At 39.9% G+C, this 17,095-nt stretch overlaps 1 protein-coding gene and 1 long non-coding RNA gene across 6 annotated transcripts in view; one reads left to right on the top strand and one right to left on the bottom strand.

Moving 5' to 3' along the window:
• The window catches only part of LOC308459309, a 48,366-nt gene extending 40,138 nt beyond the window's left edge, over nt 1-8,228 (bottom strand). Inside the window, exons 1-3 of one of the 3 annotated variants that reach the window (XR_013977986.1) lie at nt 7,485-8,228; nt 7,309-7,449; nt 2,065-2,220 (exon numbers count right to left, since the gene is read on the bottom strand). This is a non-coding gene — a long non-coding RNA (uncharacterized lncRNA). Of the gene's footprint in view, nt 1-2,064; nt 2,221-7,308 lie in introns of all 3 variants that reach the window. The other 2 variants (XR_013977984.1, XR_013977985.1) reach the window with 2 other exon arrangements.
• A 190-nt stretch (nt 8,229-8,418) lies between these two features.
• Nucleotides 8,419-17,095, top strand: part of CACNB2 (calcium voltage-gated channel auxiliary subunit beta 2) — a 136,554-nt gene continuing 127,877 nt past the window's right edge. For 2 of the 3 annotated variants that reach the window (XM_080974438.1, XM_080974436.1), the window contains exon 1: nt 8,419-9,005. In XM_080974438.1, the coding sequence (XP_080830564.1) occupies nt 8,898-9,005 (108 nt within the window). In that variant the 5' untranslated portion in view covers nt 8,419-8,897. The remainder of the gene's footprint in view (nt 9,006-17,095) is intronic. The other variant, XM_080974439.1, reaches the window with a different exon arrangement.

Here is a 17,095-nt window from a genome sequence, read left to right as displayed (position 1 = left end):
GCTAGCGCATTAAAAGTTTGATTTGATTACAATACATCAAAAAGTAAAATACTGTTTATATATAATAGAAACCTTAATACTTACGTTATTTTAGATAACAGTAAGAACTGATTATTGTCTTCTATAATCTTGCTGCTAGTAACTGCTTATATTTATTATATATAATGATGATAATTTGTTATTTGTACCCTGCCCTGCCCCAGCCACTCTATAAAGAAAAGTTCTTTCTTTATTATATAAAAGAACAAATATTTATTGTTCTTTTATTTCTGTTTATGTAAAAATTTTAAGAGAAAGAAATTCTTAAGGTAAATACTGTATGAGGAATACTGTTAAAAACAGGTTTCTTAAAATTTGAGGGACTATACTTCAAACTGCTTATTCTAGATTGTTCTTTCTCTGTAACTAACAGCTATTTATACACAGTTGGCAGTTGATAATTATCTCAATGTTGTTCCCTATTTGATTCCACAGATTAGATATTATGATCACTTTTCACTGTTTACTTGTTTATATTAACATTATTTCATATGGCATAAAGGAGATTTTGGAATGCTGTAAAATGCATAAAGTAAAAACAAAGGAAAGATCTTCCTTCCTTCCTACATGTTGTGAATAGGCAAGCAATGTCTTACACCCTGTGGGGAATAAAAGCTCTATACTGAGAGTGTTACTGAGAGTGTTACTTTGTCCCTGTTGCCATGGTGCTTCTGCTCTCTATTAGCTTCAGATAAGCCCCAAGTTTTAACTTTGCATCTCACAATGAAGTTTTCTGGTTGTCATTATTTGAATCTCTCTCCTTCTGACCCTATTACACATTCAAGTCTCTAGGTAATAAATCATGAAACATAATTTTTTAAAAGGTTCTTTTTAAAAAGGTTTGATGCTACCTGCCCAACCTAAGATAGCCACAACATTCAGGTTCACAATGTCTAAGCACCATAAACAAAAGCTGAGTTATACTTTTCTATCTATTCAGCTTATGAATAAAAATATTTTATGTTAGTGTAATTTAGCTAGGGTTTTCTAATTAGGTACATGGTCTCCAGGAACATAATACAGTACAATGTTATATGTTTTAAATTATTATGTGCAGTGCTTTTATTTTCTAAAAAAATGTTTAGGGGTACTCTCATTTTCCCACTCCTACTGAAATACTGCCAAAGGATTATTTCATGTTTCAGAGATAAGCTCCTCCTGAACAGCACTTTGCCTCTCCCACACTCAGACCTGAAACAGAAGTATTGTGCTATAGATATGGAAGCGGAAGTTCACAATTAAAGGTGAACCTATATAATTCACTCTCTCCAAAACAATACAAGAACTGAAACACAACTATACTTTGAAATTAACACTCTTCTGAATTCTCCATAAAAATGCAAATATTTGTGCAAATAACATAAAAGTGTATTATTTAAGGGAAAATTGTTTTGGAAAATGAGTATATTATGCAAAATTGTATAAAAATATATACAGTAAGTGATATTCTCACTAAGATGCTGATGGATTTTCATGACGGCCTTTATAATAAAAAAATCCAAAATGATGTACAAATGCAGAGAACTGAACTTTAGATTAGAAAAATGAGTAACAGAGAGAAATTGAACTTCACAGTCACCTATCCATAGCTATAGGAAGTGTGTGTGCAATGCCTCTTCCCCCTGATATACCCCTTCCAGCTCCCCCTTCCAGAGAAGTGGGACAGTGATCAGAAAGGAGCATGTGGGTAAATTTTAGGTGGAGAAAAGACGAAGGTGAAGCAGGAGATGATCAGGAATGGGAAGGAAAGGATCAGTTAGAATTTACAATTTCTTCGCATATAATTCAGGTTAAGTTAACTGTGAATAATTCCTTTATCCTTTCTTCAGCCAAGCATATAATTGAGAGAAAACATGTCAGAAATGCCTTATGTATTTTCAGTCATCACTTGTTTTCTTTGTGTGCTTTAAACGGCTTTCCCCTGCCCCCAGTCATATGTGCAATTTGTTTTGATGAAAACCTACCCTCCTCCCACTATAGTGCTAACAATTCCATTTATCATGACAGAAATCTAACATTTCCTACCTGTATGGCTCCCTCTTCATAGCAAAATGGTCATCTGACTTGTTCACCATGAGGAAAGTGTGCAATTTTCCATGCCACTATTTAGTTTGCAGAAACATGCTAATTGTAGGTTCTGCTTGTGACAAATGAGTCAGTTTGATAAACTTCAAAGGAGACCTGAGAAGGAAGAACAAGTCATTCAGATTATGAGAATACACAGCAGCGCTAACAGGTTTATTTTGCATTTATAAAAGAGCACATCCAAAGCAACAACAAATGCCCCTCTTCCCTTCCTCTTGCTACCAAACTGGGCACCACTCAGCTATTATTATAAGCATAAATCCTACCTATTTGCCCAAACTCATTTCCTGTGTGTTGTAACCTGCATCTCTTCCATTCCAATAAAGCTCATTTAAGCATTATCCTCCTTAGTATTCTCAGGACCACGTTATATTATTAGGGAAGGCATTTCAAGTGTACACTTAAACATGTAAAGTATGTTTAGCAAAGAACCATATGCCCCACATTCAATCTCTGCTATCTCTGGATAGTGTGCAGAAACACTCGTGTCTAGAAATTTGGAGAGCTTCTTCCAGTCTGGCCAAGCTAGACAAAGATGCCATTCACACATGAACAGCTTTAAAAAGTAAGTAGTGTGACTGGGATCCTAACTGGGATCCTTACATGAGTCTGGGGAGCCTTCATCCTTTGCTTCCTGTTGCAGTTCCAATTCAGTTTGCAAGGCCCACTGCCTGAGTTTTGCATTGGGAGAAACATTTCCACTGGTGCAAATGAAAGGTTTTATTTCAGTACAAATAGCACGAGTGAATGTGTGTGTTAATTATCCATATCAGGACTGGAACATGGGGGAAAGGGTTAAATCGCCTCTCACTCCCCTACCAGGGCCCTGATCCAAACTGTGGCCCTCACACTTAAAATTTACTTTTAAGATGTTTGGAATTGCCCAAGAAAGATGTAAAGTTATTTTTGTATGCCACAACTGCTGCTTGGATCTTATTAGCCAAGAAGTGGAAAACACAAGAACTACCAACTGTGGAAGAATGGCAGATGAAGATGATGGACTTTTTTGAACTAGCTGACCTGACTGGAAGAATCCGCAACCAGAAAGAAGAGGAATATCAAGAAGATTGGAGGAAATTCAAGGGGTATTTGAATAAATATTGTAATATTAAAAATTAGAAGTTACTTGAAAGTATCAAACAGGCCTAGGATTAAATTAGGATTTATTTAAATAAACGGGATTTAGAACACTAAGAAAAGTGAAGAAATTTGATTATAACTGGAATATTGTTGTTTAATAATGATATTGGAAAGCTGTTACATTCAGATACAAGGAAATTCAGAAGGGAGGAACTAGAGGAAGTCAAGTAACATGTTTATAAGGTTGGATTTTTAAATAATTAAGTTTGTTTGTGTTGTTTATCTGTTTGCTGTTATTTTTATAGATGTATTTTTTTCCTCTTTTTTGTTTTTGTTTTGGTTTGTTTTTTGGTTGTGCAACGTTTGTTGCAGTATGGTTTGTTTTTTGGTTGTGCAACGTTTGTTGCAGTATGTGTTATAATTATATAAAACTTAATTAAAATTATTGGGGGGGAAATAAAATTTACTTTTAAGATTGCTTATTGCATACATGGCATCTGGTCTAGTTTTGCCCTCAGGATGGGCAATACTAAAGCTAAATGGAGCAATGGTCTGGCTTATATAAAGCAGCTTCCAGTGTATGTAAGAATGAAACAAACCCAAGAGTAGGAATAAATGGTTCCCAATTATTACAAATACCATAACTATCTGCCTATCAGACAGAGATAGTCAACTAAGTAGCCAACTCCACTGGGGTGGGTGGGTGGGTGAGAGGAGACAATCCTCTTTACCCCTCCCCATCTATTCCTGCATCTGCAAGAATTAGGGTTACCTCTGCTTGCTGTTCCTTCATGAGGAAGGCTTTGGCTTATCGTTACTGCAACTTCCTCTTGGGCTTATAAACCATTGGGAGGCATGTGGAAACTACTCCAGCAGCCTTCTCCAGTTGCATTGTTCTTGTACTGCTGGTCAGACTACTCATGAGTAAGCAACTGGTTTAGCAGCTTCTGAAAGTCTAAGGTAAAGGTACCCCTGACCGTTAGGGACAGTTGCAGACGACTCTGGTGTTGCGCACTCATCTCGCTCTATAGGCCGAGGGAGCCGGCATTTGTCCGCAGACAGCTTCCAGGTCATGTGGCCAGCATGACTAAGCCGCTTCTGGTGAACCAGAGCAGCGCACGGAAACACCGTTTACCTTCCCGCCGGAGCGGTACCTGTTTATCTACTTGCACTTTGATGTGCTTTCGAACTGCTAGGTGGGCAGGAGCTGGGACCGAACAATGGGAGCTCACCCCGTCGTGGGGATTCGAACCACAACCTTCTGATCGGCAAGCCCTAGGCTCTGTGGTTTAGACCACAGCGCCACCCACGTCCCTTAGTCTAGCTGCCACCAAAAGAAGTCAATGACTACAGGGGTTTGTTTGTTTTTGTTTCCCTTTTGAAATAAAGGTAATAAGGCCAGTTTAGGACCACACTGAATGGCTTTGTCCCATGCTCTCACCAACCACCTTAAAGATATCTATCAAAATCATAATATTTTTCCACAGTGCCACATGTAAAGAAAGATCCAATCTCCTTGCACTCTCTACAACATTGAGGACTCATTGAACTAAACATACAGCTAAGAGCTTGCAGGGAAAGTGACTTTTAAAAAGGAATTGGCCCTTAGCTAGTAGCTACTGAATAAAAAGCTCATTTTCTGCATATAACCTTCCATGCATCAGCATCTATTGGCATATCCATATCCTGCTTTCCATAGCACCTGTCGTCTCTGCCATTAGCTGTGCCTGAAGAATTCTGGGGAAAACTTAAATAATTTTAATATTGTTACACAAGCCCAGTGCCTGCCTCTCTCTCCACCAAGCAAAGGCCACCAAGCAAAGGGTCATTCTCCCTTTGGAGAATAGAAGACACGGCAGAGACTGTCATGCTTTAAGAAATAGGATTCACAGTCTGTGTGGTGAGAGTCCAAATCTTATAGCATGGCCCAAAGCATTGCAGGCAACCTTCTCTCTTCTCCACAAAGATGGATCTCAGCCTCACTTCCTCCTTCTTCCCAGAAGCCCCTTGCCCCTTTGCCAACCTTCCAAATCTCCAGTCTCTGGTCACACCTGGGATAAGAAGTTGCATTGTCTTGTTAATGACCCACAATGGCTCTCTTCAGGCCCCTAGTTTGGCCAGGCTACCCAGGAATTCCTTTGCAGCTTATATTCTCCCTTCATATCACAAATCTTAGCATGTATCATTTTTTGTGTTTAGGGGACCCACCCCCCGTTCTGTAACAATATGATTAAAATAAGATTAAAAATAGGGTTTGTGTGCAGGTTTGCATGCACAGCTACATAACTTGCCACTAGAGTTGGTGAAAGAAAAAAAAACACAATACGGCAAATTTTCAGGTTTTTGTTCAGACAAAAAAGTCCAAGGAATTTCAAAGAAACTAATAAGACTTTCATTAACAGTGGTACATTTTGTCAGTGGGACTTCATTGTAACTCTGAAGATTTGTGTCTGTTTAATTAAAAGCTGTGGTTACACTAACAGCAAAGAAACATAATTTTAACTTGCTAACCACATGATAGACTGTGAAATCCTTAGACCTCTCCTTGGATATACTTTGAAAAGAGACTAGCTGCATTTTGTTAGATACTTTGTTTGACTTTGGAGATAAACAGACATATGGGTTGGTGAATGACGAGTGATGACAAAATCCATCTTGGTAGAGCTACTTTGCATTCCTCCCTTCTGACTCTTTCCTTATACAGTTACTTCACACAACAGAATGTTTAATGTACCAAAAGCCTATTACTGTGAGATTTAAAAAAAAACAAAAAACTACCGTATTTTTCCATGTATAGGACTTGGTTTTTCCCTAATAAATTATGTCAAAAATTAGGGGGGCGTCTTATACACAGATAGTGCTGAGGCCATTTTCTTAAATCTGAGTTTTATACATCTTATAGACAGAAAAATATGGTACTTGAGCAGACAGTGTGGCCGGATTTCACACCCACTGCTTCTGCATTTAAGCACTTCTATCTCATATGTCAGTGAAAGACTCTCTCTACTTTGTAGCTGCTGTCACATTCATTCACTAAAAAGCAGGCAAAAACAAATCCGCATCCAAAAGCAGCCAACATGTTATGATAAAAATAGCCAACAGTGCCACAATTTAAATTGCAAAAGGGAAAATACTGCACAAGGGGAATAATAATAAACACAGGGGGAGGGAGATCCTTGTGAACAAATATATTGTTAAAATATACTAAAGGTTGAGTTATCTGTGCCAATAATTTTAAGAAGACTTTCTAAAGTGCAACAGTAAGTCCAGTCTATAGCATGGTAGAACGTGCACCTTGTATGCAGGATGAGGTTCAAAAGGTGCTGGTCTTAGGCCCTGGAGAATTGTAGCCAATTGGGGTAAACAACAAGGTTAGGATGGGGAAGCAGTGGCCCTCCAGATGCTGTTGGACTCCTATCAGTCCCAGCTAGCATGGCCAGTGGCTAGAAGTGATGGGAACTATAGTCCAACAACATCTGGAAGGACACCAAATATTGTAGTACAGGGATAGATGGACCAAAGGTCTAACTCAGCATATTTCCCTACCATTTGACAATTTATCCTCACCAGTAAATCCTGAACTGCTGCTTTCCCTCCAAAATAGAAGTGGCAGCAAGAAACATGCTTTTAAAGAATTGCACATTATGTTTGGCTTGATTCTCAGCATGCCTGACTCAGGAATTTTAACTGTTTGCTTGGGCTTTTTCAAGAAAGGTGTTTGCTTATGCTGTAGGATTTCCTAATGCTAATTGCAGCATGCGGGTAGTGCTGGTGTTGGGGGTGGGTGTAGATTTACATCAGGATAGTGGCTGAGAGGGAAGGGTTAAATCTCCCTTTCCCTACATACTGCAGTCCTGGTGAAAATCACCACCTCCCTCCAGTACAGTGGTACCTCGGGTTAAGAACTTAATTCGTTCCGGAGGTCCGTTCTTAACCTGAAACCGTTCTTAACCTGAAGCACCACTTTAGCTAATGGGGCCTCCTGCTGCCGCTGTGCCACCGCTGCACGATTTCTGTTCTCATCCTGAAGCAAAGTTCTTAACCCGAGGTAATATTTCTGGTTTAGCGGAATCTGTAACCTGAAGCGTATGTAACCTGAGGTACCACTGTATCTTGCATCTGCTGCTTCCAGAGGTGGTTGCGAGAAGCACCTCTCAGCAAAAGACAACCTCTCACTTCTGTCCCTCTTTGGGCCAAGGCAGAAAGCAGAAACGAAAGGAAGCGCTCTGCTCACTCACCTTCTCTCTATGGCCAGGATGAAATAGAGAGTTGGCCATCACCTCATATTCTCACTTGCTCACATGCCCTCTCCTTCTGCCGGGGGTGGGGGCACAGTGGTGGGGAATAGGCCCAGGAAGACCAAATTCTCTATTGTCCTCCATGCTGCTTAGTGAAAGAGGGCAAGGAAGGCGCAGCTGCTGTTCCGAAGATTAGCCAGTCTCTTTTTTTGTTCACTCACACTCGAGATCTGGATATGTTGGGTTTGATCCTTCCTGCTGCAACGCCCAGGGTTGCCAACTTGAATAAAATAATTGGGGGGTGGGGAGGTAGGTAAGTCCCACCTGGTATAATTGATCCCATGACACAGCGCGCTCACAACATTTGAAGGGCAATACCCATCAACTTTGTGGGGCCAGCCCCCTCAAATATTTTAATAGGGGAAGGGAGCAAAGGGACCTCAGCCCCTAGGAGCTGGTTCCTCTGGCAATGCCCAAAGAGAGAGGGCATATGAGCACATACAGTTTCCCACAGGTGAGATCCAAACCAGTGGCACTTAGTACTTGCACCTGAGGGAGGAAAAAAATGAAAGGCGGAGAGGGTGCTTGTTTGATATATTTTTTTTACCAGCACCAGATGCTGGCTGGCTCCTTGGCTGCCCTTCCTTCAGCAAAGCGTCAATGTTAAGCACTTTTTCTCTTTTTTTGCTTTGTTTTACGTGCAGCTTGTAACCAGCGTGCCTGACTAGCCAATGTTACTCTTCGCTCGCTTTGGAGTGTGTGCCTTGTGTTTTAAAAAAGAAAAACACTTTGTTCGACGACGGCTTGTCTTGGCCTTCCGAGCAGGAGGATAAAATTCAGGGACCGGCGACTTTCTTGAGGAGAAACGACGGGGCCGCCACTCGACGACCGCGCGGCGGCCATTGCACACACCCCTCCCTCAGCTTTTCCCGCGCTTTTCCCACCGCCCACCTTTCTCGGGGCGGGGGGAAGAACGAGAGGGTGGTCGAGATTTCATCTTCCCTCAGGCGCCTCCTCCTCCTCCCCGTCTCCTCCCCCTTTTGCTCGGCTGTAGTAGCGGTTGCTGCGCTCTGGGCTCTACGAGGCACCGAGGAGCCGCGCTGTTACTTGAGGGCTGGGCGAGGCGAGCAGCTGCGGCAGGAGCCCAGAGTCTTTTCGTTTTGTTTCTCACCATCTCCCTCAGTCAAGCAACCGACCTAAGCAAGCAAGCCAGCCAGACGGGCGGGCGGGCGAGTGAGCAAGGAAAGGCACTTGAACCGTTTCAAAATGGCCCATCCCTGAGGGAGAAGAAGAAGAAGCAAGAGCCATCCTCGTGCACCAACCGCCGCCGATTCAAAAAGAGAGAGAGAGAGAGAGGCGGCAACTACTTGGCGACGGCTTCGCTGAGGCGCTTTGTTGTTGGAAGTGTCGGCGAGTTGTTCCCCCCCCATCCACCCTCCCCACCCGCTTTCTCCAATGGTCCAAAGTGACATGTCCAAATCGCCTCCCACTCCAGCAACGGCGGCGCAGGAGATGCAGATGGAGTTGCTGGACAACCCCCCGGCTCCAGTCCCGGCTGTGCAGGTACAGAGAGGGAGGGGCTGCTCGCCTAAAAATTAGGGGGCGGCTTTCTTTCCGTGCGGCCCCCGCCCCCTCCATATGGCCAGGGAAAACCTTAATGGTGACTCCGCTTCCAGATTGTTGCTCTTGGGAGCCAGAGTTTTCGAGGCTTCACTTGGCAGTAAAATCCCCTGCCGCCGCCGCCCCCCCAAAAAGAATCCTGCTGGCTTCCATCTTTTTTACTTTACAAGGTAAAGCTGCTATTCGAGGGGAAGAGCAAGAGAAAGGCGAGGAGACTCCTCTATTGAGCAATCTTAGATTGGGCACAGGGTGAAATTCTGCCCCCAACGGCGTGTCGACTCGGATTTACTTCCCACCGAGTTCAGTAGGACTTGCTCCGGGGTCTGTGAGCACAGAATTGCAAGCTAATGTTCCAGCCCTGTGAGTGAGTGGGTTTACTCAGAAGTAGGTTTTGTGTGTCCAGTGGGATTTTGTCACATGCCAATGTATTTAGGGTTTGCAACTCAGAAGTGAGCCCCTCTCTGTTTTTATAAGATTTATGTCCTAATGTAACTTCAGGATTTCAATCTGGAACAGTTTCGCTCTTGGTTCTTTATTAGCATGCACCGGTGTGAATGAAAATCTTTACCTATAAGTATGCGCTCAAATGTGGGTGGGATTGCTGGCTATTTGTGCCCTTAATTATGACTGCAACAGGGTGCTTTCGTCTCCACACGTGAGTGTTCATCACCTGATCACTGTACCATCACAAATAACAGACCGATAATTCGCTTGTCGCCTGCCCCCATCCCACTCACCACACAGTGTACTTTAGTGGAACCTTCTCATGCTTTACTGCCACTCATCAGTTAGCCTGCAGTGATCAAACGTAGAAAAAGCAAGTGTTGTGTGAACCAAGCCAGCGGTGGTTATATTTTACCTTAAATGGTCTGTAATAGGTGCCTATAGACCTACCAAAAATCTTGTCTTTGTTCAGAGCCAGAAGCAAGTTCAGAGTTAGAAGCAAGTATTTGTTGTAGGGAAATCAGAGCAATATGAATGGCTCAACTTTGGAAAGTTGGTGGGAGAGGGGAAACTCTGGGCAGGAAAATTCATGTATTCCCCTTATGGGCACATGGAGAGATGTGGCCAATGAGGAGTTATTAAGGCAGGTTCTTGTTGCATCTGTTTTAATAAAACACATAATATGATTTGTTGTATACTCACAATAAAGGTGTTAGAGGACCAGAGTGGAGAGAAAAAATGTGCATGTGTAAGTTTAAGAGGAGGGCAAAAATTCTAACTCATGTAATGACAGTACATTATAGAACAAGTATGGTACTTCTGTATGTTGTTGGGTTTTTTGTTTTTTGTTTTTGTTTTTTTAAATACTCTGTATCATGGGGTGTGTTAATGTAAGCAAGCCATGATGTTTAATAGCTGTACTTAAAGCCAGACCAATAGTTTTTGTTATCTGAAAAGTACATGTGTAGGACTATATTGCCATGATTTCTTTCCTTAGCATATCAGTTGTTTCAGCAACAGTTTTCTACATGTTACTTTTGGTTTTTAAACCGATACTTCTTTCTCTGGTTTTCAATGTTACTGACAAGGGAACTATTTTATAGATATATGTGTGAGCATGTATATGAAATGTGTTCCTTACCATAGTTCACACTTCAATTCCATTTTTGAGTTAGTTAACTGCATAAATTGCTGCTGAATGTTTTAAACTCATCAGGGATATGGCAACATCTTATTGTGCATGGTGTTTTTAACCTAATTAATTATTTTAAAATTGGTGAATGAACAAAAACAATGATAAATGCATTACTTGCTTGGAATATTCAGCTAAAAAGAAGTATTCTGGAAGGACTCTATTCGTATTGCTAATAAATATTAAAAGATCATTGGCATATCCACCAAGCTTGTCTAACTCCATTCATTACTTTTGCTCAAAATCAGACTTTATAGATTTCATCAGCTAATATCCCCACTACCTGTACAAGTGCATTACATGGTGATCATAATTATGCCCCAAAATGTATCTTTTTCTCAAGATACATTTCCCATGCTCTGATTTGTTTGCTGTTCCTCAGGGTTGCAATGACTGGTTCTTTGTAGTGTAAAGTGACCCTGACCTTTTGTCTTAGTATGAAAGATCTGACATCAAAAACATGGACCACTACAATTGTTTTATTTCATACTGCTGTTATGCTGGTGTCGATGTGATAAATTCTGCATCGTAGACCTTCTTTTGGGGGACATTAATGATGAATAAATGAAACATCTACAGTTGAAAAATATTTTTCCTTTTCACTGCATTTTCCCTTTTATGGACTTTTTGCAGTCATAACTGTTGACTTTTTACATAGAATAGCATTACAGCTTTTAACAATGAAACAGGTGGGTTGGGAATTAACTGATTTTGGTCATATGAAACAATAGTGTTTCTCTGTTTAGACAAAAACAAATGATCCTAATAACCTTTTTAAATAAGACAAGCCAATGCTGTTTGAATAAACATGCAATTCACTGGCAATTAAAAATTTAATGGCAGGTTTCTTTTAAAAAAAAAACCCCTGATATATTACTCTGTTAATTAAACTTTTAATTGAGTGACAAAGCACTGCCTGTGCCTTTTATTTATTCATTTATCAATTTATTTTATTTTTATTTTTGGAAAAACAGCTTTTTGCAATCGTACTCAAAGTAGTCTCTAAATAAATCCATATTGAAAATAGTAGAAAAATTAGAAGTGAAGAACAAATGAATAAGATGAAAATGCAGTTAGAGTTTATAAACCTCCAACTGGAAATGCCTGGCCTGCATAACTTTGCACACAAAGATTTTTTTTTTTTTTAAAGCAATTTATTAAGTTTTACAATAAAAATAAACATGATAAACAATGTAACATTGATCTTAACATATTTTCACATTTTCTTTGGACTTCCTCACATCTCCCGCTCCCATTTTCATCGTTAAAACATTTTGTCAGCAATTTATCATCTTATTTAAATTCTTATATCCCTTCTATATTTCCTAATCTTATAATTCTCAGAAGAAGCTAAATTTCACAGTCTTACTTATTTTCTTAAAAACTTCTAAATTTAGTGGTGCTCAGTTATTTTGATCTAGCATCTTATTTAACATTCACTCAAATTGCAATACTTTTGTAAATAGTTCTTAAATTTCTTCCAGTCCTCCTCAATCCTCTCTTCTCCCAGGTCACGGATTCTGCCGGTCATTTCAGCCAGTTCCATGTAGTCTATCAGTTGTATCTGCCATTCTTCCAGTGTGGGTAGATCTTGAGTTTTCCAATGTTTTGCGAGAAGTATCCTTGCTGCTGTTGTTGCATACATAAAAAATGTCTGGTCCTTCTTTGCCACCCCTTGGCCGACAATACCCAAAAGGAAAGCCTCTGGTTTCTTAGTAAAGGTATATTTAAATACCTTTTTCAGTTCATTATAAATCATTTCCCAGAACGCCTTCACTTTAGGGCAAGTCCACCAGAGGTGGAAGAACGTTCCCTCGCACTCTTTGCATTTCCAACACTTATTATCAGACAGGTGGTAAATTTTAGCAAGTTTGACTGGGGTCATATACCATCTATAAATCATTTTCATTACATTTTCTTTCAGGGCGTTACATGCAGTAAATTTCAATCCATTACTCCACAACCTCTCCCAGTCCTCAAACATGATATTATGCCCAATGTCCTGTGCCCACCTTATCATAGCCGATTTAACCGTTTCGTCTTGTGTATTCCATTTCAACAGCAAGTTATACATCCTTGAAAGTACCTTAATCTTTGGTTCTAACAATTCTGTTTCTAATTTCGATTTCTCCACCTGGAACCCTAGTTTCTTATCATTTTTAAAAACTTCTTTAATCTGAGCGTAATGTAACCAATCTCGCACTTTGTCTTTCATTTTCTCCAGACTCTGCAATTTCCAATTGTCTCCATCCTTTTCTAGTATTTCCCAATATTTTGGCCATTTAGCCTCCATATTGGGTCTTTTTCGGGCCTTGGCTTCCAAAGGTGAAAGCCACCTTGGTGTTTTATTTTCCAGCAAGTCTTTATATTTTGTCCAGACATTAAACAATGATTTTCTGACAATATGGTTCTTAAAGGCCTTATTTGCTTTAACCTTGTCATACCATAAATATGCATGCCATCCAAAGGTATTGTTGAACCCTTCCAAATCTAACACATCAGTGTCTTCAAGAAGTAGCCAGTCTTTTAGCCAGCAGAACGCTGCGGCTTCATAATACAACTTTAAGTCTGGCAGGGCAAAGCCCCCTCTTTGTTTTGCATCGGTTAATATCTTAAACTTAATTCTGGGCTTTTTGCCCTGCCAGACAAACTTAGAAATGTCTCTCTGCCACTTCTGAAAGCACTCCGTTTTGTCCAAAACCTGAAGTGTTTGAAATAAGAACAACATCCTTGGCAATACATTCATCTTGATAGCAGCAATTCGGCCTAACAAAGAAAGTTTCAATTTTGACCAACTATCTAAGTCTCTCTTAATTTCTGTCCAACATTTTTCATAATTGTCCTTAAATAGACTTAGATTTTTTGCTGTTATGTTTACCCCTAGGTATTTTACTTTTTTAACCACATTAAGTTCCGTCTCTTTCTGAAACCGTTCTGACTCTGTATTAGTCAAGTTTTTCCCCAAAACCTTAGTTTTCTGTTTATTTAATTTAAATCCAGCCACCCGACCAAAATCATTAATCAATTGTAATACTCTTTTCGTACTGGGCTCTGGCTTCTGCAAGGTCAAAACCAGGTCATCTGCGAAAGCTTTTAATTTATATTGTTTCTGACCGACCTGAATTCCTTCCACCAACCGATCCCTTCTAATCATGTTCAATAGCACTTCCAGAACCGAAATAAATAACAAAGGGGAGATAGGGCAACCTTGTCGTGTCCCTTTTTCAATTTTAAACTCTTCTGTAACCACATTATTAACTATCAGTTTAGCTTTCTGTTCTGAATATATCGCCTCAATCCCATTCTCAAAACCCCGTCCCACTCCCATCTCTTTCAAATTTCCCATCATAAATTTCCAGGAGATATTGTCAAAGGCCTTCTCCGCATCTATAAAAATTAAAACTGCTTTTGTATTTATGTCTGTTTGCAAAAGTTCCAAAATGTCAATAATGTTCCTTGTATTAGCAAACAGATGTCTTCCTGGGAGAAAGCCAGCCTGGTCCTTATGAATTACTTCATTTAAAACTTTCTTAAATCTATTTGCCAAAATGTCTGCAAATATTTTGTAATCCACATTTAAAAGAGAGATGGGACGGTAGTTCTTAAGTTGTGTCTTTTCAGCTTCCGACTTTGGTATTAATGTGATAAACGCTTCCTTCCACGACTCCGGTGCCCTCCTCCCCTCCATAATTTCATTGCTGACCTCCATCAAAGGTTGTATCAAATAGTCTTTCAATGTCTTATAGTACTTGGAGGTCAGCCCATCTGGTCCTGGAGATTTGCCAAGTTGCATGTTCTGGATAGCTTGTTCGATCTCCTGTCATGTTATTTTAGAATTCAGGGTTGTCCTATTTTCTTGTGACAATTTAGATAGTCCGTTTTTTGCCAAAAATTGTTTAATCTCAACCTCATCTTGTGGCCCTTGGGTGTATAGTTTTTTGAAGTATCTCTGGAAACACTTTCTAATGTCCACTGGATTCTGGATGTTTTTTCCATCAACCTCTAAGTTTGTAACAGTATTTAATCTTTGTCTTCTCTTCAACTGCCAAGCTAGCAGTTTTCCACATTTATTCGCCGACTCAAACGTTTTTTGTTTCATTAATTTAACCTTCCATTCAATTTCCTGATTTATCAATTTAGAATATTGTGTTTGATAAAGTTTAATTTCTCTCAGAGTTGGCTGTGACTTCGGATTCACTCTTAATTTCTTCTCTAATTCTTTTATTTTATCCAAAATCTTATCTTTTTTCTCATTTTGTGTTCTTTTCTTCACCGCATTCTGTTGTATCAAGAATCCCCTCATTACAGCTTTGCTTGCGTCCCAGATTATTCTTTTTTCCACCATATTATTCATATTTATCTCAAAATAGTCCTTCAAAACTTTTTGGGCCTTCTTGGTAATTTCCTGATCTCTAAACAAATTGTCATTCATCTTCCATCTGAAGGATCCAGTTGGTAATAGTGTCATATCCATCTTTACTGCATTATGGTCGGAGCAGGTCTTTGGGCAGATTTCCACTTTTCTGACCTTAGGCGCCAGGCCTCTAGAAATCCATATTTGGTCGATTCTTGTCCAGGTCAGTTGGGCTTCAGAAAAGAATGTTCCCTCTCTTCCTAGTGGGTTCTTTGTCCTCCAAATGTCAATCAAATCCATATTGTCAATCATTTCAAAAAAGGTTTTAGGTAGTCTGCCGTCTTTTGTAACATTTTGACTTTGTGACTTGTCCATGTTAGTTGATACGACCCCATTCATATCTCCCATCATTATGATGTTGTTGTAGTCTAGATAGTCCAGCATTGTCTCCTGCAGCTTCTTGTAAAATTCCGATTTCCCTTCATTAGGTGCATAAATTCCTAATATCAGCAGTTTCTCTCCTTGATATTGTATCTCAATAGCCAAAATTCTTCCATGTTCATCTTTAAACAGGAATTTAGGTGACAGGCTCTCTTTTGCATATATCACCACGCCTCTCTTCTTAACTTTGTCCGAAGATACAAATTCCTGGCCCAATCTTTTATTTATTAACACTTTTCTGTGGAGCCTCGTCACATGTGTTTCTTGTAAACAAATAATGTCCAATTGTTCTTTTTTTAATATATGAAATATTTTCTTCCTTTTTTCCGGAATGTTACAACCATTAATATTCCAGCTCAACAGTTGCAGAGACATCCTGAACTATCTGGTTATTTTTCAAGGGGTGGTATCTTCTCAGGGTCTTCAGGTTCCACAGATGCTGATGTTGGTACTGGCGTTGCCTCAGGCCCAGAAGGTAGTTCAATTCTTTTTTGAAGGTCCTCTCCGTATGTAGACAGAAATTTGTCTCTCTCTTCAAGTGTTCTCACTTTGACCTTTCTCCCTCTAAAGGTAAAAGATAATCCTTGGGGAAATTCCCACCTGAATGGAATTGCGTTGCTCCTTAGTAGTTTAACAAGTTCAGAATAGGCGGCTCTAAGATCAAGCAGTAGTCTTGGGATATCTTTATAAATTTCGATTCTTCTATCCAACACCTCCAGTGATTTTACAAAGTGTAGTCCCAAAATCTTATCCCTTTCCTCCTTTGATCTCAATGTTATCAAACAGTCTCTGGGCCTCTCCTTCTTTATAAATCTTCCAAGTCTGAAAGCTGACACAATTTTAAAGTCCTTTTCTTCCAAGTTCCAGAACTTGGAGAATTCTTTGGTCAAAAACTCAGTTAGGTGTCCTTCTTCTGCCTCTTGTAGTGATCTAATCCTTAAGTTGTTCTCACGGTTTCGCAGTTCTATCATCGAGAGATAAATCTGGTGTTCCCCGACTTGTTTAGTGAGTGGTCTTACCTCTTGCTCTAAATTTTCAAATCTTTGTCTGGTGTCCTCAGTCAATTTCCGATTTTCTGCTGAGGCCTCCGTTAACTGTCCAATTGCTTGTGCATTCTGTACCACTTGTGTGGTTAATTTATTTAGACATTCTGTGTTTTTATCAATCTTTGCTGATTGGGCATCTGCTTTCTTGTCCAAAGCTTCCAATTTTTCAAAAATTTTGTCTAGTACAGAAACAGATGCTCCTGAGGCCATATCTTCCAGTTGTAACTGCTCTGCTTCGCCCTCTCCCTCCACTTCTGAGGGCAAAGTAGGCACAGATGATCTGCGTGTCTGTGAGGCTGAGGTTAGAGTTGTTAGAGTTGTTTGTTTAGCTCTCCCTCTTTTTCTTGTGCCACTCATTCCAACGTTATCTGTCAGTCAAGGTCACACTGAGTTGTTCCCATGGGAATGGAAAGGTCCAGAGCAAGCAAACAGCAAGGGAATCGAAAGTAAAAAGTGTATGTAAAATCACTGTTATAATCCAATCCTCTAGAGGGAGCTTAATCTGTCTTTCAGAGTCTAATTTAATGTCCAAGAACCTTCAAATACAAATGTTTAA

Source organism: Podarcis pityusensis (assembly GCF_964106645.2).
Source record: "Podarcis pityusensis genome assembly, chromosome: 12".
Lineage (NCBI taxonomy): Eukaryota > Metazoa > Chordata > Lepidosauria > Squamata > Lacertidae > Podarcis > Podarcis pityusensis.
This window is presented reverse-complemented; position numbering and strand designations above follow the sequence as displayed.